Genomic DNA, 24,496 nt, shown 5'->3' with positions numbered 1-24,496 from the left:
TAGTTGGGATGTTGTAGAGTTACCTCCAGGTAAAAAAGCAGTTAGATGTAAAGGGGTCTTTACACCCAAATACAATGCTAATGAAAGTCTAAACAAACACAAAGGAAGACTTATTGCTTAAGGGTTCTCCCAAGTGTATGGTATAGACTACACTGAGACGTTTTCACCAGTAGCCAAACTCAACATTGTCAGAATAATTCTATCACAAGTAGCCACTTTGATTGGCCATTACATCAATTAGATGTAAAAAAACACTTTCCTAAATGGTGAGTTGAAGGAGGAAGTATATATGAAGTTGCCTCCCTAGTCCATAGGGAATAAATTAAATCACGTATGCAAGTTGAAGAAGTCCTTGTATGGATTAAAGCAATCTCCAAGAGCTTGGTTTGAGAGACTTACACAAGTTAAAGCAATCTCCAAGGCAAAGTTCACACAAGGTCAAAGCGATCACACAACATTCTTCAAACACCAAGGTATTAAAATTACTGTGTTGTTGGTTTATGTGAATGATATAGTCCTTATAGATAATAGTATTAAGGAAATTGAGAACCTTCAAAAGGCCCCAAGAATTCCAGATAAAAAGTCACACATTAGACTAGATATATTCTTTGCAGTCAATATGGAAAGTCAATACTTACATAACCCTAAACAGAAACGCTTGAACAAGGTCTATAGAATTATCAAGTATTTGAAAGGTACCCCTGGAAAAGGTTTATGGTTTAAGAAATCTGAGAAATGGAATGTAGAAATCTTCAATGATGCAGATTAGGCAGGCAATCAAGAGGATAGAAAATCTACATCTGGATACCGCACATTTGTTTGAGGAAACTTGGTTAGTTAGAGAAGCAAGAAGCAGAGTGTAGTTTCCCACAGTAGTGTAGAGGTGGAATTCCGAGCCATTGCTTTAGGGATTTGTGAAGGTATATGGATCAAAAGAGTCCTTGATGAACTAAAAAAAATGTGAACTTGCCTATCACTCTATACTCAGATAGCATGGCAACAATTAACATCTCACACAATCCAATCCAACATGATAGGACCAAGCATGTTGAGATAGACAGACATTTTATCAAAGAGAAGATTGACAATGACATCATCAAGATAAGGCACATACCAACAAGGGAGCAAACAGTTGATGTTCTCACCAAAGGATTGAGCAGAGATAAATTTAATTATTTTATTAACAAGTTATACATGATTAACATTTATGTTCCAACTTGAGGGGAAGTATGGAAATATAATATTTAATGTACATATTAGTTAGTTATTTTCTTAGATATTATACGTTAAATAGGATCACATATATTAGGGAAGTTTTGATTTCACTTTTTCTCATTGTAAATCCCTACAATCTCAGCCCAAATCATGGCTGCTCTCTTGTATATATTCAAGAGACACCCATGAATGATTTGTAGTTCAGTTTTGCTCATATCTCTTCAATTATAAATGTGGAATTTTGAGAGAGAGAAAAAATATATTCCTCATTCATGTGTTTTCTAATGTACAAACTGAGGCTATATACACACATCAAGTGAGGTAAAACCTAATAAATGCTAATAAACCCTAATAATAACAATGAATGTTAATTATTCACAATAATGACAATATTCCCACACTCCCCCTCAAATTGGACCATAGATACTAATCAAGTCCAACTTGCTTGTACAACTCTCAAAGGCAGGCTTAGGCAATCCTTTGGTGAGCACATTAGCAACTTGTAACTTGGTAGGTAGGTATGTCAAACATACAATGCCTTCCTCTACTTTCTCTCTGATAAAATCCCTATCTACTTCAATATGCTTAGATCTCTCGTGTTGTACAGGATTCAATGCCATGCTTATGGCCGCATTGTTGTCACAATACAACTTCATTGGTGGATCAATTCTTACTTGTATTTCTTCCATGACCCTTCTTATCCATAATTCTTTTGTGATTCCTTGAGCTAATGCCCTCAATTTTGATTCAGTACCGCTTCTAGATACGACTCTTTGTTTCTAACTTTTCCAAGTCACTAGGTTTTCCCGTACAAATGAACAATATGCAGAGGTGGATCTCCTGTCTCCATAGGTCCTGCCCCAGTCTGCATCTGTATAGATCTCAATCACCTTCTAATCATGCTTCTTGAACAGCAATCCCTTACCAAGTGTACCTTTAAGTATCTGAGAATCCTATATATAGGTTCCAGGTGTTTCTTCCGTGGATCACACATGTATTGACTTGCTACGCTAACAGCAAATGCAACATTTGGCCTTGTATGGGGTACATAAATCAACTTTCCAACTAATCTTTGATATCTGTCTTTATCAACCGTTTCTTCTTTTTCATTGTCTTCTTCTTCTTCAACCTCATTATTAGAGTTGTCATATCCTTCTAACTCCTTACTATTTTTCTTAGGCTTCTTCTTTCTTGAGATCACAATAAGAGTCTCCTCAAGTTTACAACCTAACATGCTAGTTTCCTTGAGAAGATCAAGTACGTACTTCCTCTGAGATACATATATGCCTTGTTTTGACCTTGCAACTTCCATACCAAGAAAATACTTCAAGCTCCCGAGATCCTTGGCTTCAAATTCCTTACTAAGGATAGTCTTTATCCTTGCTATTTCCTCAACATCGTATGATCTAATAATCCTTGTTTGTAACCTTCTAACTTCAAGACTCTTGAAAACCTGTCAAACCAAGCTCTAGGTAACTGTTTCAAGCCATATAGGGATTTTTTCAGCCGGCATGCTTTGTCACTTCTGCCTCTATCAAACCCTGGAGGTAGAGTCATGTAGACTTCTTCCTTCAATTCTCCGATATCTAGTTGATGAAGTTGCCATTCAAGATTGGCCGCTACTAACAATAGAATTCTGATAGTTTTAGTTTTGCCACTAGCACAAACGTCTCGTTGTAGTTTATACCATATGTCTGGGTGAAACCCCTTGCTACTAACCATGCCTTTAACTTGTCAAGTGTGCTATCAGCCTCATACTTTGGGGTAAAGACCCACTTGCAACTAACTAGTTTCTTACCTTTAGGTCTCTCAACAATCTCCCATGTTCCATTTTTCTCCAAAGCTCTCATTTCCCCCATAACTGCATTTCTCCATTCTAGTATTTCCAGTGCCTCTTGGATGTTGTTAGGAATAACAACTTTATCCAAATTAGTGATGAAGGCTCGATAACCAAGAGAGAGAGCCTTGTATGATACATGCTTTTGAATCAGATGTAAAGTACAAGTCCAAGGTTGTTTCTGGAGAGCAATAGGAAGATCAAGTTCAGCGGATTCACTTCCTTGTTCTAAATCATCTACCTTACTAGATGGATCAGTCTTTGGTACTTCAGCTTCAAGAACTATCTCTAGTTTTGACTCTCTTAGTGCCTCAGATACAAGTTGCTCACTATCTTTTAATTTCTTCTTTCAAGTGTAAACCAATAACTCTTCGTCTTGTGGTCTTTCTACATCTCCCTCTGTTTTCTTGTTTTCGCCAAACTTTGGCATAAGAGAAAAGGTTGGTGAAGGTGGGGTGTTTGACGGAAAAGATGGTGAGGGTAATTGTTGATATCCTAATAACCTTACAATTAATATCAATTATATAGTGTAAATATATGTTTATTTAGTCAGGATGATTTTTTCCTTTTTTTCTCCTTCCTTGTATCTCGGCCTATCCCTCATTTTAAGGCCAGATTTGTGTCTTCATACCTGTATATATTCCCTTGAAAGGGTCCAGTGAAAATATAAGAATTTCTCCTCAAATATCTTCATGGTATCAGAGCCACAGGAGGGAGAACTTGATTCGTCTTTGGATACTGAGTCGGAGATGAGTCCTCGACCAGGGCAAAGCAAGTCGCAGTCAACGACGCTGCCGGCAACAGAGGATTCCGCCGCAAATGGGTCCACACGAGTCATCTCTTCTGGGCTTGAGACTTCCGCGATTCTGATCGTACCAGAGAAGTTGAATGGCGAGAACTATCATGAGTGGGCACAGTCAATGACGCTCGCTCTCGAAGGTCGTGCCAAACTGGGCTTCATCTCAAGTGAATCTCCTACTCCTCCAACACCCGACGTCAAGGCTTGGAAGAAGTGGAAATCTGAAAATGCTCTTGTCTCTTCATGGCTCATAAATGCTATGATTCCAACCATTAAAAAGAGCTTCATGTTTCTTTCTACCGCCCAAGCCATTTGGGAGGCTGTTCGTGAAGCCTACAGTGATGGTGAAAATGTCTCTTAGGCATTTGAGATAAAACAGAAACTTTCACTTTCTGTCCAGAATGGTCGAAGTTTGGGTGAGTATTATCTCGAAAAAAACTCTTTGGCAAGAACTAGACTTAATAAGTGAAGATACATGGTGCTGCCCTACTGGCGCTGCCAAATCCCAAAAAAAATTAGAAAAGGAGCATCTATTTGAATTACTTATAGGTTTGGATGCTGTGTTTGATGACGCTAGAGGCTGAATTTTGAGCACAGAACCCCTTCCATCTGTCCGAGAAGCATTTGCTATGTTAAGAAGGGAAGAATCCCGGAGAAAAGTCATGCTAAAAGGAGATTCTACAACACAATCTACATTGCCTGAATCGTATTCCGCACTTGCTGTACGTTCAAATGAGCAAAAGAATAATAAGGGACATCCTACTTGCGATCGTTGCAGCAAGGTAGGACACACTAAAGATACTTGCTGGGACATACATGGCAAACCCCCTGATTGAAAACCTCAGAAAAGCAGAGGTCGTGGATATATAGCTAAAGCTGCCAAGGAACCCAGCATGTCTTCACAAGATGATCCTCTCAACAAGATTTTGGAGATGCTTGTTGCCATGAAAAGCGACAAACAACCAATTGCAACTATGGTTAAACGAGGTAATTTCTCTCAAGCACTATCTACCGTTAAAGGTAAGTGCTCAAGGAGCTGTTGATTATAGATTCAGGTGCATCTGACCATATGACTGATAATATTACACTCTTTACGACATACGTCTCATGCAAGAAAAAACTTGTTGTTACAATTGTTGATGATTCTAATTGTTTGGTGGCTGGTATTGGCGACGTTCGTATTTCTGCTGCCTTAACTTTACATAATGTTCTTCACGTTCCAAAGTTAAAGTGTAGTTTACTATCTGTTAGCCAATTGGCAAAATACACACATTGCCATGTTAACTTTTTTGCAAACCATTGCTTATTTTAGGATCTGTTGACGGGGACGACGATTGGCAGTGCTAGAGTTTGATGGGCTTTACTACCTGGATGAAAGTGATGTTAAGAGTATTGGAACTTGTAATAAAGTGTCCCTCCCTAGGTCTAGTGAGTTGGAGTTATGGCACAAACAGTTAAGTCACCTAATCTTCATTATATGTCTCAATTGTTTCCTTCAATTTGCTCTAATAAAGACTCATCTATCTTTTATTGTGACTCTTGTGAACGTGCTAAACATCACCGCTCATCCTTTCCTAGCCTTCAATATCATGCATCTCATCCCTTTACTACAATCCATAGCGATGTGTGGGGTCCCTCTAGGACTCCAAATCGAACTCAAACTAGATGGTTTATAACCTTCATTGATGATCACACTCACGTAACTTGGGTTTTTCTTGTGAAAGATAAAATAGAAGTTTATCAAACTTTTGTTACTTTTTACAAAATGGTTCAAACACAATTTCACACAAATATTCAAATCCTTCATAGTGACAATGGCACTGAATATTTCAACAAAAATTTCTCCACTTTCCTTAAAGACCATGGAATCATTCATAAAAGCACTTACCCTCACAGTCCTCAACAAAATGGGATTGCGGAAAGAAAAAACCGTTATATTCTTGACATAGCTAGAGCCCTAATGCTTAGTAGCAATGTGCCCAAATATCACCGGGATGATGCTATCCTCACTGCCACTTACCTTATAAATCGTCTACCAAGTAGAACGCTATCTTATAAAACTCCGTTACAGCTTCTTTGTGCCACTTATAACCTACCCTATCTCACAAATAACCTTCCCCTACGTGTGTTTGGTTGTACTTCCTATGTCCACCTACATCATAGTAACAAACTTGACCCCCGAGCTGTTAGGTGTGTCTTCCTCTGTTACTCTGCCTCTCAAAAAGGGTATAAATGCTTTGATTCTACTGCAAAACGTCTGTATATTACTTGTGATGTTACCTTTCACGAAGAAGTCCCCTATTACCATGAGTCTTCAATTCAGGGGGAGAGTTGGAGTGAATTTCAGCCCACAAATGAACCTGAACCTGACTTGTTGTCTGTGGAACTTGCCCCCCAAGATACTAATACCCCCCAAGATACTAATAGTGAGTGGGGAAAGGCCAAATGAAACAAAAAAGTCTGACCCAGGGGTAGAGACTGCCAGGAAATTTGACAAGTTCTATACACGAAGACACAAGACAGGTATTGTGCCCGAAAGCCCTAGCACTCACCAAGAGTCAGAACCAGCAGCAGGTCCAACGGAGAAACAAGGTTTTAGTTATAGCAATGAACAGAAAGAAGAAATAGAAGACCTGGATCTCCTTATTGCAATCAGAAAGAAGCCTAGAGCTTGCACACGATGTCCCATAGAAAAATTCGTTTCCTATTAGGCACTTTCCTCAAAATATTGTGCATTTGTTGCCCACCTTGATAGTATCAAGGTACCAAATAACATTGATGAAGCTCTAGTCATGCCTGAATGGAGGAAAGCAATTCTAGAAGAAATGGAGGCCCTTGAGCGAAATAACACCTGGGTAGTAGTTGATCTCCCTAAAGGAAAAAGGCCTGTTGGTTGTAAGTGGGTCTTCACTCCTAAATATCTAGCTAATAGAAGCTTGGAAAAATATAAGGCTAGACTTGTTGCAAAAGGCTCCTCACAAGTATATGGGATGGATTACACAGAAACATTTTCACCAGTAGCAAAGTTAAATACTATTAGAATTCTATTGTCATTAGCTGCAAATCATGACAGGTCATTACATCAGTTAGATGTTAAGAATGCATTTTTGAATGGTTAAAAAGGAAGAGGTATATATAAAAATGCCTTTAGGGTTTCCAAGGAAGAAATCAAACCAAGTATGCATGCTGAAGAAGTCACTGTATGGATTAAAACAATCACCTCGAGCATGGTTTGAACGCTTTACCAAGGTGTTGAAGAGGCAAGGGTTCTCTCAGGGACAGAGTGATCATACTATGTTCTACAAACACAGAAAGGGAAAAATGACAGTTCTAGCTGTCTACATTGATGATATTGTTCTCACTGGAGATGACACAACTGAAATTGACCATATTAAAACTGCATTAGCCCAAGAGTTCCAGATAAAAGATCTCGGAGAAATGAAATACTTCCTCGGGATGGAAGTAGCCCGATCAAAGAAGGGGATTTACATCTCTCAAAGGAAGTATGTTCTGGATCTCTTAAAGGAGACAGGCATGTTGGGATGCAGACCAAGTGATACTCTCATCAGAGTAGATAAGATCAGTCAAGATGAAGATCTTGGGAAGACGTTGATAAGGGAAGATATCAACGTATGGTAGGAAAGTTGATATATCTTTCTCACACCAGGCCAGACATTGCATTTGTTGTAAGTGTGATTAGTCAACACTCACATGATCCGAAGCAGAAACACCTAAATGAAGTTTATAGAATCCTTCGCTATCTGAAAGGTTCACCTGGTCATCGACTGTGGTTTAAAAAATCTAATAAAAGAAATGTGGAGTTGTTTACAGATGCTAATTGGGCAGGTGATCAAGATGACCGAAAGTCTACTTCAGGTTACTGCACATTTGTGTGGGGCAATCTTGTAACCTATAGAAGTAAGAAGCAAAGTGTTGTTGTAAGGAGTAGTGCTGAGGGAGAATTCAGAGCAATTGCTCTTGGAATTTGTGAGGGAATTTGGCTCAAGCGAGTCTTAGAGGAGTTAAAGCAAAGCATGAATCTACCAATTAAACTATATTCAAATAATATGGCAGCCATTAACATATCTCATAATCCTGTTCAACATGATAAAACCAAGCATATTGAAATTGATCGGCACTTTATCAGAGAAAAAATTGATGATGGTGTTATTCGATTGTCCTATATCCCATCTAGAGAACAAACTGCCGATATTCTTACAAAAGGATTAGCTCGAGACAAGTTTAAACATTTTGTAGGCAAGCTGGACATGATTAACATCTATGATCCAACTTGAGGGAGAGTGTTGATATCCTAATGTCCTTACAATTAATATCAATTATATAGTGTAAATATATGTTTATTTAGTCAGGATGATTTTTCCTTTTTTTTCCTTCCTTGTATCTCGGCCTATCCCTCGTTTTAAGGCCAGATTTGTGTCTTCATACCTGTATATATTCCCTTGAAAGGGTCCAGTGAAAATATAAGAATTTCTCCTCAAATATCTTCAGTAATGATTTGGTGAGGGCTCAAAAACCACATATTCTGTGTAAGGTGCTAGTTCTCAAGTCTGAGATTCACCTATACTCTCCCCCTGAATTGAAGAATCGGAATAAAAGGGAGTTTCTTCGTGGAAAGTAATGTCAAGGTTTACAAGGATGCGTTTAGACATAGGATCAAAACATTTGTATCCTTTCAGAGTGGGAGAATAGCCAAGACAGATGCACTTGATAGCTCAAGGTTCAAGTTTACTATTTTGGTGGATATGAACAAGGGCTGTGCAACCAAATATGCGAAGTGGAAGTTTGGTTTCAATGTGAGATGTAGGAAAGCACTTTGCAATTTTTGGAGAAGAGTTTCAAAGGATAAGATTCGACTGAGCATTTGATTGATGAGATAGGTCACAGTTAAAATGGCATCCCCCAATAAAATTTTAGCACAATGCAAGTGAACATGAGTGCTCTTGCAACTTCAAGATATGTCTATTTTTCCTTTCTGCAATCCCATTTTGTTGAGGGGTATGGACACAAGTACTTGTATGGATAATACCATGATTTTGGAGGAAATGACTCAAAGATTGGTTAAAGTACTCAATACCATTATCATGTGTAAGACTTGAATGCTAGCATTGAATTGGTTTTTATCACGGTGAAAAAACTCATGAACGTGGATACAGCCTCAGACTTGTTCTTTAAAAGATAAACCCAACAAATATGAGTATGGTCATCAATGAAGGAAATAACCATTTTGTTTGAGTACGATTTGGAGTACAAGATGGGCCCCATGGTCACTGTGAATGATTGTAAAAAGTTTGGTGGGTGTGTATTTGGCTCTGGGAAAGGAAGTTCGATGGTGTTTGGCAAGTTCACACACCTCACACTGAATTTCACTATAATTCAGGTTGGTGCATAAGGTTAGAAACACTTGTTGAAGGTAATAAAAATTAAGAAGACCCATCCTCTTATGCCATAACATAAAATTATCAATGTAAGAGGTAGACACAGAATTACCGACAATGGGTGAGTTATCCACTCGATGACGATCTCTAAATAATAGAGCCTCTCGTATTCCTTGGCACTGCCAATTGTTGCACCAAATGATAGGTCCTGAAACAAGCAATGAGACGGGAGAAATCTAGCAAAACAATTTGACAGCCTAGTTAATTAACTGATTGAAAGCAAAGTGCAATCAAGTTTTGGTACATGGAGAACAGATTCCAAAACAATAGAATATGACATATGGATACTCCCTTTCCCCACCACAAGTGCTAAGGAGCCATTTGCAATTTTTACTTCAACATTTCCAGCACACGAAGCATAAGTGGTGAACAATTGATGACAGTTAGTCATATGATCGGATACCCTAGAATCCACAATCCATGCCACTGCACTTCAAGTTGTCTTAAAGCTTGAAGAAAGGAACCCGTTTTTGCCACTAATGTTATAGGTGCAGATTTGGAAAAATTAGACACGACACTATGAGGAGTATACATAGCACTTCAAATAAGGGAAATGCTTCATAATAGACTAAAAACAAAAGCCACAACTCAATATAACTCCAAACCCAACAAAACAGGGCACTAACAACACCATACGACCTGATATGGTTCGAAAACGATGTACCCATACATTGGATTGTGCTAGATCTAGCCGGAGAGAGTGCGTCGCCGCCATCCGAGAAGATCGCATCCTGAACTGCACTACCACGCGCCACCGGAAGCTTGCCGACGCAGTTCACGAGGGTGGCGCATGTGCTCCACACGCACTGCTGTTCGCCATCACCGTCCTAGGTTTCACTGTTCAGAGCCTCCTGAGTACGTTTAAGGTGGCGGTGAGATTCAAAACTCGCTCCACCATTGTCCAAACAAACGCCCTCACGTACTGTTCAGAAAGTCTCATCCTAGCCACTCTAGAACTAACCTAATTTGAATTTTTGAGCCTGATGCTCTGATACCATGTGGAATTTTGAGAGAAAAATATATTTGTCATTAATGTGTTTTCTAATATACAAACTGAGGCTATATATACACATCAAGTGAGGTAAAACCTAATAAATGCTAATAAAGCCTAATAATGACAATGAATGCTAATTATTCACAATAATGACATAATATTCCCACAATAAATTAAGAGGAACTATTAAAATATTAGGAGTTCATTATTATCTTGAAGTTTATCATTGTCTAGAAGTCTTATAGTTATCAATAATCATTTTTCACTCAGCTCTTGATATTATAACTTGAAAATGAAAACCCTCCTAAATCAACAGTGTGCTACGAAGTGAACCTCAAATCCAAAGCACTGAAGCACCAGCTAAACTATGCTATCAAAATGTACACAATCTATCATATCAAAATGTATCATCACAAGTGGCTTGTGCAAGACAATCAGCTAAACTAAGCTTCAAACAAAAAGAGTATGCATTATCACACACACAAAAACAAAAAAAAAAAGATTAAGGTTGAGAAGGGTTTTGCATCTTACAGTGTTCCCTGTTGAAATTGCTGAGAGCCGTCCAGAATATCGATTGATACTTGCAATTTTATCATCCTCAATTGCAAATTCAACATGTACACCAAGGGTTGGGCCTCCTTTCATGGTAACCTAAGCAGATAAATTAATAAAATGTCATCATAAAAAACGCAACATGTTGAGAATATAAACTTAAAAAGAACACTACTCAATGAATTTTTTTCTATGATTACATCCTTTAATCAAACTTGTGAATTTCAAGGTAATATACAAAGTACTTGCAATCTGAAACATACCACATAAGAAGCACCAGGTAAGAGGAATATATTATGAGGGTGGATTCTTGGTGTTGCATAGACTTCCACTTTAACAGCTTGGCTCTGTATCTCATGTCCAGAATGCTGAACGGAACTGACCTGGTTTCCATGAATAATCAACAAGATTTGAATTTTCAACTTACTTTGAACTGAGACAAAGATCAAATTGACTGAGATAGAAAATGGACTTACATAAAGGGATGTTATTCCAAGAAGTCTTCCCTGGATTTTAAAACTTGCTGCCGAAACATACCCATCAACAAGACTTGAGAAATCACCATCATCCATGAGGTCAATTATATGATCCTCAATGTGTACCCTAATTTTCATGTAAGCAATCTGCATCGTAGGTTCCAAATCATTCAGTTTTATATCAGGGTGCGGACTTCAGTCTGACATATACATGAGTCATCAAGGTCTAGAAAATTTAGAAGATAACTGCCTCCATTGACCAGTTTCATTGTAGAACAATAATATCTATGTACAACGTGCACAAGAAATTGAGTGTGGCTTTTTAAAATAGGAGGAAACAATTTAAACCTGAGAGCCATGAAAACTCCTTCCATCATTAGTACCAACCAATAGGTCAACTGTCTGTAAACTTCCTTCCTGAAAACATCAAAATGGCACATGATGTAGCAAATTTAGACCAAAAAAGCGAGAAAAAAACTTTTATAGAAGGCATACCATTAGGCTAATCTTATCTCCTGATATAATTTTAATCCACTCTATATCTGCAACTTGGACCTGTAAAATTGAAGGTTCAGTGGCTCTTAAGAATTCCACAAAAGAAGACATCACTTGACTAACACAATACGAGATGGCATTGCCTTTGCGAAACTGAAAGACAACTTGAAATTTTACCATTAAGAGGGTACGTGATAGTTTTTCTTACTAAATCTGGCTCAGTCAATTCTTAAAATGGTAAGATTCAACCTGAAAGTAAAGAGTCTAAACTAGATATACGACCATATGCAGCTGAATTTTGTTAATCTGGTCCCTATTGAAGTTGTCATTTAAGCAAATAAAGTACATATTATCACACCGCAAAATTGCACACTGAGCCAAGTTGCAACTATCAATTTATGTAATAAGCAAGAGATACATAAATCACATCATGCAAAAGTTACCCATTCTTATCATGTAAAAGGGGGCTTGCCTAGTCAAAACTAAGATTTGTGATTCATAAGCATGCGGAAAGATGCATAGGTTTGAAAAACAGACTAACTGTTCCAGCTAGATGATTGGCGTTTGGTGAACATATTAGCTCAAGCTGTTTTCTTCTAGTCCACTCAAGCCAACTGGCCCAAGGATTCACTGAGCTGGCCAGTTTAGTGGAAATACCTGGACTCAAGCATGAATGGGAATCGGCAGCAAAGTACTACCACTAGGTTTAAGCAATGGTGCTTGCATTTGCCGTTGGCAACCATTTAGTCAAGTTTGTAGTTGTATCATATATACAAAACAAGTCTATTATATAATGTTCTTTCATTAAAAATTAATTCCTAAATTTACAGCATAAAAGTTTAGAAAAGGTTTAATATACTAGCAGGCTATCATTTAAATTAATATTATATTATGATTGAAGATATTTTGGTAACAAATATTCTATCGAGTAGAATTGTGAAATACAAGAAATATTCAGCAATATTTTAGAAATAAAAGTACATAAATCTAATCATTTTCATCTTGAATTTTTAATTTCTAATTCAGTTGGTTTCTAACAAACTATGATCCACTCTTTCCAAACAAAAGAATTTTTTTCTGGCTCTTACTGTTGTAAAAGATTACTACTACCACTACTACAACATGTATGCAAAATCCTCTTATAATAAAATTGATAGATGTATAAAATATTATCTCTATGAGACAACTTAATTTCAGTCAGAATTAGTTGGAGCTGGATGTTTTTAAGGAGCATGGTAGGCTTTCAGGGAAACAGGATGATTACTCAGAGTCAGACATGCCATAATGTAAGAGAAAGAGAGAATATATTATCGTTTAACCGGTTGGAAAAAATAGACTAGAGATAGAAAACCATACAATTTCCTTATTTATCAAGCAATTCAAATTGCAGAAACGAAACTTACAAGTGCAGAAGCTGTGAGTGGAGGTGTTAACCCAATGTCAAACAAAGTCAGATTAGCTATCCCCAATCCTCTAGGGGACAAAATTAGTTGTAAGCATTGTAATCCTGATGGAGGTTGGATAAGTTCTACCACTTGAGAATCATTTGTAACAGCTTCCAAGAAACAGCTTCCACCAGTAATTGACAAATTTATCTGGAAGCGAGCACATGAAATAGAAAAGAAGCTTTAAGTAATAAATATGATACATAAAAACTGAATTCCAAGAACACAACATTTGAAAATATTAGCATTGCAAATATAAGTAACTAATCCATATAACCCTGAATAAGATGGACAGTGGCATTGGGGAAGAGAAATGATTCTAATATTTCACATACACCCTTCAAGACTTGACAACCATACTCCCAAACCATAGCCAATCAGATATCTCACGGCCATTGATACTAATAAGGGTTCTTACTTTTAACTACAATCTTTTTTGTATTCAAACACATTTCGGCAATTTCTAATAAATGATTTTTTTTACAAGCACTGACAAAAGAGTAGGCATTAAATTTAAATTTTATTTAGAGTTACCCATGCTCTTCTGCACTTCTCCCATATAAATTTACTCATCTCTATTGGTTTAACGTAACAATAATGGTATCAGACATTTACATGTGTGAGCTGACAAAATTGAGTGCATCAGATCAGGTAATTTAAAAAAAAAAAAAAGTATATTTAATTATAAGAGAAACAATTATGAATTTGTCCAGCTGATTTTCAAGCCCTTTAATCTATCTTGTCCATGAATTTAGGGAGATAAAAGGAGCATAAAATTTTTGAAAGTCTAGCGGTTTTCTTGTTTTAGTGTCTTTAATAAGAGCAGAATGCTGGAGTGTTTGATCAGCATTTCATCTGCCCCATCTTTTTTGGGAGCGGATTATTTTCTTGGCCTGGCTGTGGTTTACAGCTGATGAGTTTATGGTTTTTAAAAGGAGTTTTCCATCATGATCCACAAAAGGACTGGAAAGCTCTTTTGATTATGAGTCTGTAATTTTGTTTCCTTTCCTTTATCTTGATTGTTATGGGAGGACTACTTGTCATCGTTTGTTGTATTGCTCCTCTTTTCTTTAATAAAATCATTTTCTTTACAATAAACAAAGAAGAAGAGAGAATGAGGTAAAGATATCCTCCTAAAAAAGCCCTAAATACCATAATTTTTCAATTTATTATGCGGGTAATTCCATCAAAATTTTGATAATCCTTATTTGGTGCAGCCATTGAGAGCATGGTGTGGCATAATTTTGGAACAATTAAGTTATACAGTGTGAAAATAAGCCTCTTCTGCATGAAATCAGCTAATAAATGATAATAGAATACTGCTCTGACCTTGCACATTAAAATTTAACCCACATAGTTCTCAAATTAGTCAAGAGAAACACCATAGTGCAGCCAATTAAACAAGCTTGGGCCTTACTATGGGTTAAAGTCAAGCAATATAGCATATGCCTACAAATGTTAGTGTTACCTTGGCATCAGGATTGAAATAAAGCAAGCTGAACTCTGGATCAATTCGTAGGCTAGAAACAAGCTGCAACATTGGAACAACGTCAAGATAAAATTTAACATTTTAAAACAAACAAAATGATAATGTACATGAGCAGCAGTAATGCACATTGACAATGATAATGACAAGCAGTTGTTCATAATTGATTTTAATCAAATGTGTGAAGAACAAGCCTCAGCTTGAAGAACAATTAATTCCAGCAAAAAGTACCTGTAGACGAACTGCATCTGTCAGAATAATTTCAGATTCAGGAGAATGATGAAAGGTTTTACTTTGCAACCTATCATGAAAGCCAGTGACAGTTGCACGAACAATGCACTAGAAACAAAGAATTTAATGCCACTATTGTCAACCATACATTAATAAACCAATATTATCAGCATCGGCTTAAGAAGAATAAAAAAAAAGGAACAAAAAGGATTTAACAAAAAAAAAAAGGAAAGAAGATTTCAAAAAGAAAAAAGAAATAAAGAAAAGGCTCAAAAAGAAATTTCAGATCCCTTTATAAATCCACTAGGGAAAGCCCCAATAAAATCCCTAATTATAGCTCAAAAGTGATGAATATTAAACTTAAATTCATCATCGCATTAGTAGCAATGCGACTAAGAAAAGTAGGGCTTCTATAAACAAGTTGAACGTTTTGAGGCAAGCCAAAATAAATAAATTTTGAGACAATGTTCTTGAAAGCCACTCCAGTCATTCAAATTAAGACCAAAAGTTTGACAAACAACTAGTTGAGGTAATACCTCAAGCAGTAAATAAAAAGACAAATTCAATACTTTTTAAGTACCAGTCCTGATTCATTTTGCAAGACCAAAAATCTCTCCCAACTGTTGGGCTCCACTATATCATAAGCATCATCCCATAATGCTAGTCCATCACAACTGTTAAGCCCCCAACTCAAACTGAGAGAAGATGAGTTTGCAAAAGGTTCCCCTGAATCATCGATTCCAACAGCAGATAGCCGAATAGTGTGCCCATTTGCCACAGTAATAGGCACATCACGCAATTTCTCTGAACTACGATCAGCTAGAATTGCTGCTCTAATAACATCACGCTCATTCACTGAAATGCACAGTTTTCTCAGAAAAGAATAGGGAGGAAAGTTTTCAAGTGTATGTTGTCAATCACTGCAACTAGGATAAAAAAATAGACTTAACCTGGTTCATCAGCTATAAGCACAATCGAAGAAGGAATGCTGCATGTAACTGACAGCCAAGCTTCAGACACAGAAGGAAGAGGATGGTCATCCCCTACCAAATTCCCACGTCTAAAAAGAAGTTTCTGAGTCATTTAAACCAGAGAAGGTTACTGTGATGATTACAACTACATTAAAGATGAATTAGGAAATTATCTAGCAAGAACAGAATACAAAACCTTACATAAGTTCCCAGTGTTTGACAAAAAACCCGGTATAAACTCCTTCTGGCAGATACCCGATGCACAAGAACTCCAGCTTCAGTCAGAGCATCACCTTCATTCAAAACTTCCACATCTTCAAGGAAGTCAACATTTTTGCCCCATGGCTCAGGTCCACCACTTAACGATATATCTAAATTTGATCCAGGCACAAGATATAACTTCTCTAAGTTATCTAGCTGCTTATTAGCTTCTTCTTGAGCCACATCATACCAGTAACCACCAAATCGGTTCCCATCACTTGCCTGATATACAACAAGAGGTAGATATGCCACAACACGTAAAGATGCCTTAAAGACAATAGGTCCGTGGAAAGAGTGGTCAAACTGGGGATATTCTTTAGAGAATGTGGCATGTATCATCGCTTGACCAGGACTTGAAGCATAAATATGGACCCAGGAACATGGAAAGTAATCAGTGGTTGAAAGCAGCTGATTATTTCCCAATGTTTCCGAGTATGGCAACTCCTGAATTGCATTGACAATGACAAAGGACTCACTTCCAGCCTTCCACTTTATCAAAGAACTAAAGGCATCACATCTAGTAAAATAGGCACCTGGAATGGACAAATCAACATCAGAAAAATGCAAAGCAGTAAAAGTGTAAAACAAATTTCAGACATATGGTGTCACCGTTTGATGCTTTCATTGTGACAGCAGCTTGAAGATGCGATCCAACAACAGTTTCCACAGGAAAATTATGAACCATAACCATAGCAGATGGGACCGTAACATCAACAACCACCTAGAAGAAAAGTATAGATGAAGAAATAAAACCATGATTCAGCTTGTGCAGATATAAAAAATAAATTGAATAAGAACATATTGAATATAGTGTGCATGAATTGAGCACACACAAATGGGACAACGAATTTTATACTGAAAACATCTCTCTAAAACATTTTCTAATTACAAAAGGTGAAAACATCCTACTATCAACTTATTGACTACATAAATGAAAAATCATGCCTCAGTCATGATAATGCAAAGAACAAACTGCATCATATACAGTCATGATCTCAAAAATCTTATGAGATCAGCATTAAAGAAAATGAAATGGCTATAGAAAAGGCACGTGTGGGTTATAGTGCCCGAACAAATATCATATTGCATGATTGAGGAAAGAATGTTTTAATTGTTGCAATGGTTTATAAATGTAGCATATAACTTAACACAATTTTGCCATGGCAATTCAAATGAAATATAACTCAAAGGAATATGTCATTCATCTATTGTTTGCCCCCTTTACAGGAAAAAATTATTCTGGACCTCAAATAACCTCCTTTGTAGAGAAGGATAAGATTATAGAGTGAAGGTTGGGTGCTGAGTTCTAACCCACTAGTGAATAATGTGTGTTTCTTGACTGACTAGTACATTTTATCATAAAATAGATACCAAGAGCGGGTGCTAGGGAAACAATGCACAATGCTGAGAGAGAGATTATAACAGAACTGAAAGAATAAAATACAGTACATCACACTCAACAGGAGCCTAAATTTTTAAAAAACCATTTGATATATAATACAATCCAAAAGTCTTAAACGCAGTGGAAAATTGTAATTTGACTTTCCAAGATCTCAAACTAACAGGGCTCTCAATATTTGATTACTTTTCAATTTCTATAGTATGACTAAATTAAAATTGACCTCAGAATTTGGGAAGAATTCAATATCATACAGCATAATTCACATATGAAGTTAGCAAAGAAATCAATGAACATATATTTGGTGTAGGGCAAACAGAACTACGTGTTATTTGTGGGGAAAAAGCAAAACAAGAGATCAGGACTATCCATTAACATTACCTCATCATAATTTAACGAATCATATATGGATAGCACCTTAATAGTAGCTTTACCAGGCTTTCTGGCCTGGACAACACCAACAGCTGACACAGATACAATAGATGTGTCTGTAGACAACCATTTATAGTCACTGGCAGCTTCTGCACAACCTATAGCATATAGCGGGGCAAAAAGGGACATAAAAAGTAAATATTGTCAAAAAAAAAAAAAGTTTAGCTGCTTCCAACGTCACTGAACAGGGAAAGCTACCAACCTCCTATAGCCTTCAGCTCCACTTCCTGATAAACAGAAGGGACCCAGGGCAGAAGGATGCTTCGTGGCTGATCACTTTCACCACTCAACCTGACCCTTACTTGATCACAAACCATGATCTCCTGCACAACCTTGATAACCTAAAAGATTTAAATAAGCAAGTGAGAAATCCTTTCCATCAAAAAAACACAAACCCACCCTACAACAGTGACAGATTAGAATGTTATATAGGAGGCTGCTTAGTCTACAATCAAGAAACACAAACCCTCTCTACATTCACAAACAAAAAAGAAAAAATAGTGATAGATTAGAGTATGCATAAAATAGTTGCAGATAAGACCAAAATGAGGCTCATCAAGAAAAAAGTGGTTGAACTAAGTAAAGGAATTGAAGAAAAATATAAAAGAATTAGAAGAAATAGTCATGACCTCCTTACTGTCAACATGCCCATTAAGATAGCTCAAAGAAGCTGTCAACTTTCCAAGTCCTGGTGAATATGCTTTCAACACCTTAGAATTTCGCCAACCATGTTCGACAGCAATACCATTCAAAACCCAAAATGTCTTCCCATAATCAGACTGATCATCATATATCTTAACATCATCATTCTGCATTGAGAGGAAGAATCCTGTAAGTAAACAACAATTAGAGGAAAAGCAAGTTAACAATTTACACGAGAGGATTAGTCAAGATATTTCATACATAAAGCAGAAGTAAGACTAGTCAAAGTAACTCAAAACAATGATGACGGAAGGCACTACTGCATTTTTGTGCATACATAGGCCAGAGTCAGTATGGAAGAGTTAGGATTATGAATTGCCTGGATTAAACCATGCCCTTTGATAGGGAGGGTTAATTTACCTCCAATGCTTGACCTCTGACAGATTAAATTTGAAAAAACAAAGATAATATTGAAATGTTAGGACATAATTCTCTTTTCACAGAGGAAAGAAAGGAAAAGATCAACTTGTCTTCCTCAAAATTTTATGAGCCATCATTGAGGAAGTAACAAAGCGGCATAGAGAGATCCTTCCATTTATTTGATACGTAGCAGTTTGCAGGGGGGTAACAGGAGTTTTTTGTTAGATGACAAGATCTTGCTGAAAGAGATGCATCAACAAATTGTGAGAACTTCATCTGTTGAGCATTATCCCCATTGAAAGCTTTTCCCTCCAGGGAATTTCCTCCATTGCATGTGGAGGAGGTTATCTGGCTCCTATAATATGAATTACCACTTATCCAACTGCTTAAGCCTAAAATTGTGAGAACTTCATCTGTTGAGCATTATCCCCATTGAAAGCTTTTCCCTCCAGGGAATTCCCTCCATTGCAGATGGAGGAGGTTACCAGGCTCCTATAATATGAATTACCATTTATCCAACTACTTAAGCCATCATTAGGAAAGGAGCCTAAATTATCATGCACAACAAACAAAAATTTTACTCATGCACTAGTCATGTAGATAAAATAAATTAAATAAGTAAATTTACAAAATCATGGAATGATATACTACAATACTATTATTAATGCATTGTTTTCTCCAAAAATTTTATCTTACCAATATTGCAAGCAACGTTTTTATAAACTATAAAATGACCTATTTTATGAGGCAGTTAGTCTCATAAGAAAATGCCATAGTAGATCTAACAAATTATGAATATTATTATTGGAAATATATAGACAGGTATAAGAGTAAAATACCACTCCTGGACTACCACAGTCATGGATAATTTCACTTTTATAGCTACAGCATGCTGGAAAATCAGAATATGAGGCTACAGCTGAAACTAGTTGAAACCAAAAGTCAATTTCCCATTTTGAGGAGAGACCTGAGAGGATAACTAGCCAACTTGTGCAGGCAGAGGCCTTTGAAATTCAACAGAATAAATGTCAGGACAAAATGGAATTCAGGACATTAAACATGCAAGTAGTCCCTCATTCTAGATATTCCAGATTTGAAATAAAGAGGATACATGCAAACCAGAGAAGAAAATTAACTTTTCAATACAAAAGAGCTTTGCCAATGTTAACAAATAATAAAAGTAGGATAATACATGCTACCTCTGTAATATAAATCTCTTGTGCATCAGGACCATGAGCAAAAACCTTCATCTGGATGAGATATTGATGACCAGATATAACGTACCAACGGACCATTGAAGGAATGGGATTAATTCCTTCAACAAGGTGACCAGAACTAGATAAAGGTGTTATATATAAACACAGAGAATCTGGCAGGACCACATTCAGCGAAGACACTTGTACATGACCAGCAACTCTTGTATCTTCAGCAATGACAGTGGTCATTCCCAAGTTTTGCGCACGTACTAACCCCATCATAGTGTCAACCTCAGCAATCGATGTATTTGACACTGACCAGATATGATGTGCTGAAGGTAAAATGACCACTGCAAGTGCCATAAAAAGTACTGGTAAAGACCACTAAAAACATAAAAGAAACTGGCAAGGACAAGTTTGCAAATTAATGGTCAAACCTTCAAAGTAAAAGTGGAATAATAGTTAATAAAAAAACACCCTTGCATTAATCCCAGTCAAAGACACAAATCATCTTTGAAATTGCCAATATGGTCATCACTCATCAATTTTGTAACACTGTTTGCAAGAAAAAAACCTCACATCAATCCTGGTCAAAGGCAAAAAGCGAATGTTATGGTTTATGAATTGTGTGGCTTCCTATAATATGGTCGGATAAGGTTTGTTGGCATTGGTATTGATGATTGATTATTAAAAGCAAGAAGAAAAGTTCATGGGAGGAAGACAAAAATCATCCTTAAAATGACAGCAAAACAAGAATCCCCAATCTATAAATAACAAACAATTTTAGCAGCTATGTTTTGACAACATAAATCATAATCTCACAACCATAAGATTACAATTTTAGAAGATTGCTATGAAAATTAAAACCCAAAAAAAATAATTTAAAAAACAAAACCTTGAGGAACATTTCCACGGATGACTTTAAGGGTATAGGGAATTAGAGCACCAATAAGAACAAAAACTGGTGAAGGAGGATCCAGTGACATAGCTTCTGCCACAGTTAGAACAATCTGATCAGCCAAATTCTTAAACTGTGGCTCAATCAATTGCACTGAAACATTCTCGTGGCCAATCTCATTTCCCTTCACCACAAATATATCAGAAAATACACCCTGCACCACAAGACCAGATAAAATGGTAAAATAACCATGTGAGCATTATAGCATGGTGGCTTAACTCATTTAAACCTGCTAGCATCAGACTTACATTGTCCTCAAGTTTTATTTGTATATCTAGGTCCCCACAGAGTCCTCCACAATCACTAAGGGGGGAATCCTTTAGAGGAACATTGACAAGGTGATGAGGCAGTTTATTGGCTTCAGGAATGAGGCGCCACATGAACTGTAAGCCAACCAACGAAGAAAATACATTTTCTGCAGTACAGTAGACTAATGATATAAATATGCTGAATTCTCCAAAAATAATAATGAGGAAAAAAGGCGGAAATTGAAATTAGTTGCAAATATTTGGCTTTAAAAAATAACCAAGAGGCAGCATGATGCGTTCAAAAAAAAAGCAAGATGAACCAATCTATACTTTTTATGTCAATCCTGTAATGAGATGCTTTCTATCATTCATTGAAAGGTTGTTTTTAATTTTTAAAGGGAAAAAAACAAAGCATGCTTCAAGTAAATAACTTTGTGAAGGCAATAAAATAATGCGTCTTAATAAAAATGTGATCATTTAAAGCACCCACTCATACACACATTAGCATTTAAATTACCCCTACCCGTAAAGACATAAAAAATTTATGAATACCTTCACTATCAAAGGCACGGACACGAAGTGTGGCAAGCCCATCTAAATCAAGCTTAATGGAATTATGAAATATCTGGATTCTGGATATATTGTCAATGAAGACTTTGCATCGAATCATAATTCCAGTATGCACATCTGCAGCATAAACAGCAGTCTCCTTTCGACCACTATATGGGGCAATTGATCTCAGGCTTGCACTGGTTGAGCAATGGCTGCTTGAATTGTATTCAGGTACAACAGATAAAATATCATGATGATCCCATGACCTATAAAATTAATAAGGAAATGTAAAATATCAGGGGGGTACAATATATTGTTTCTGAGAAAGGAAGTGCGTTTATGGAGGATATAGTATACGTTAGAGATACATATCAAACCATTCTTGAGCTAAAGCTTTTAGGAAACAGTCCATGACATGGTACCATAACCCTCATGAATAAATGGTATGAAATTCAATCCTTATACTTTCATTCTCCTCATTAATTTCTACTTAAGGTGAAGGTGAAGTGAACCAATGTTTTTTTCACTCTTAAGCCCAAAGGACTTCTGGGTGAAGAAGCATGATAGAGATATGTATCAAAACTACTTCTTGGCCTTCTTGTATAGTATAAACTTTTGAGATGAAGTTGTCCTTGACAATATCCACTTCGAAAACAAATGCAAATAAGAGCAAAACTGGCAGAGGAAAATATCATCAATGCAGAGCCTTTAGTCCACCCTGCATATTAGCAAAGAAACTCCTTGAAAATGCTTAAAAGTTAAGCACCAAATAGTGGCCAAGTAAAAGGTCATATACAATATTAGGGGACAAGAAAGAAAACTGTTTGAAAAAGTTGAAGCATTACTTGCATACCAACTTAATGACCAAATAGAAGCAATATGCACACTTGCACAAAGTCTTGCTTCATTTACTTCTGCAAAATCATCTAGATCTAAATCAACAAAAATATGTCCAAACCCTGAGAAGAAACCTTCTCAAAGCATGCCAAAAAGCCCATTATAGATATAACTTATTGCTAAACAACGTAAAATACGTGAATAATACCTAAGTATTGTTGCGTTGAGGGACCCTTTGGATTCAATTAAAAAAAAATGGCAGGAAGAAATCTGCCAGCAAGGAGACGGTTGGAGTACTCACCCATTGAATTAAGTCAAAATGGGTTGAACTATGCCTATTTGACCTTATCTGTAATTGGATTATGCTTCAGTTGTTCTACGGCTTGAAATATCTCACGACTGACTGGTTTTTTTCCACTTTGCAAAATGTGAACGAGAGCAGAGAACAAAGTTTCACCATTAAATTGCGAAATTCACATTATATTTATGTATAATTAAGTTCCCTGGAGTTTTCTAACCGTGAACATGTAATAGATCAAATGGGTTGATTTTAAGTCAATAATCATGCCAATCAAATTGGAACTATTTGTTATGGGGTAGCTGAGTAGGATTAAGATCAGCCAATTTACAAACTATACAAGGCTGATAATCATTAAACAATTAAGCTATTAGTGTTCAAGCTGCCATATAACTTATAGCCATTTGTTACGCTGCATACTTATCAATAGCATTCCATAGCATGTATTACCCGGTATGTACTGTTGCAACTTTCATAAAACTGTTGCCAAGGCTGGTATTAAAGATATACTCTACCCATTCTTGTACGATCAGCAGAACAAGCTTGCAGAACCAAAGTCGAATAATATAGTCTATACTAAACTGCATTGTACTAAAAAAGAAAACAAAATCCAAAAGTGATTAATTACTTAGAATAATAAAGGGAACGAGATGAAAGCCAACCATTTGAAGCAACCATCGCTTCCTTGTAGCCTGTACACCACAGGGTAAGTCATTTTCGGTGGCAAGAGTATATTAACATCTGCAATGTGAGGGCCAGAACCAGCATAGGATGTAGACTTCTCCAACGACCCTCCTAGTCCCAGGAGAAGACAGATGAACAAAAGGAGGTTTATCATCTTCAAGTCCGCAGGGATCACGGCTGACGACGAAAGTCCACCGGAGCTTGCCCAAGTTGCATTGCGGATTTGCAATCGCTGCCAAAATGGTAAGATTTTTTAGTGCAATAATGCAAGTGCAGTGAAAATGAGAGGGTTTAGGGTTTTGGAGCGTAGAAAAATTAAAAATATTCTCAGGTGACAGGTGGAATTGATTAATTATTAAAATTATGTCAGATCGGGTCGGGCGCCAACTCGCGGGGATATAGGGCGTTCTGGCGCTCTCGCTTTCGTGCGGCGGGCACCTGGCTCCTTTTTCTCTCTGAAGAGTGGGCCCGTGGCGATAATAAGTTAAATAACTAGGAAAAGTAACTTTTTTAAGCCAATCAAGAAAAACTGAAAAAGCAATGTGTTCAAAAAATTAAAAAGAAAAAGCAATGCTGTCTATTCCCCCCCCCCCCCGAAAAAGTACTGCTGTC

General features: G+C 36.9%; 1 protein-coding gene across 1 annotated transcript in view; it reads right to left on the bottom strand.

Annotated features, from left to right (window-relative positions):
- Positions 1–24,174, bottom strand: part of LOC129305541 (nuclear pore complex protein GP210) — a 48,333-nt gene extending 24,159 nt beyond the window's left edge. The window contains exons 1-20 of the mRNA XM_054945543.1: positions 23,863–24,174; positions 22,066–22,331; positions 21,514–21,680; positions 21,203–21,419; positions 20,311–20,657; positions 18,679–18,858; positions 18,252–18,390; positions 17,999–18,147; positions 16,828–16,939; positions 16,159–16,751; positions 15,937–16,060; positions 15,567–15,841; positions 14,987–15,094; positions 14,738–14,800; positions 13,228–13,419; positions 11,825–11,884; positions 11,678–11,746; positions 11,330–11,476; positions 11,117–11,236; positions 10,833–10,952 (exon numbers count right to left, since the gene is read on the bottom strand). Of these exons, the coding sequence (XP_054801518.1) occupies positions 10,833–10,952; positions 11,117–11,236; positions 11,330–11,476; positions 11,678–11,746; positions 11,825–11,884; positions 13,228–13,419; positions 14,738–14,800; positions 14,987–15,094; positions 15,567–15,841; positions 15,937–16,060; positions 16,159–16,751; positions 16,828–16,939; positions 17,999–18,147; positions 18,252–18,390; positions 18,679–18,858; positions 20,311–20,657; positions 21,203–21,419; positions 21,514–21,680; positions 22,066–22,331; positions 23,863–24,038 (3,624 nt within the window). The 5' untranslated portion in view covers positions 24,039–24,174. The remainder of the gene's footprint in view (positions 1–10,832; positions 10,953–11,116; positions 11,237–11,329; positions 11,477–11,677; positions 11,747–11,824; positions 11,885–13,227; positions 13,420–14,737; positions 14,801–14,986; positions 15,095–15,566; positions 15,842–15,936; positions 16,061–16,158; positions 16,752–16,827; positions 16,940–17,998; positions 18,148–18,251; positions 18,391–18,678; positions 18,859–20,310; positions 20,658–21,202; positions 21,420–21,513; positions 21,681–22,065; positions 22,332–23,862) is intronic.
- Positions 24,175–24,496: the final 322 nt, after the last annotated feature.

This window comes from Prosopis cineraria, unplaced genomic scaffold (assembly GCF_029017545.1).
Source record: "Prosopis cineraria cultivar Desert tree isolate PC_DT_omini unplaced genomic scaffold, ASM2901754v1 PC3, whole genome shotgun sequence".
NCBI classification, from domain to species: Eukaryota; Viridiplantae; Streptophyta; class Magnoliopsida; order Fabales; family Fabaceae; genus Prosopis; species Prosopis cineraria.
This window is presented reverse-complemented; position numbering and strand designations above follow the sequence as displayed.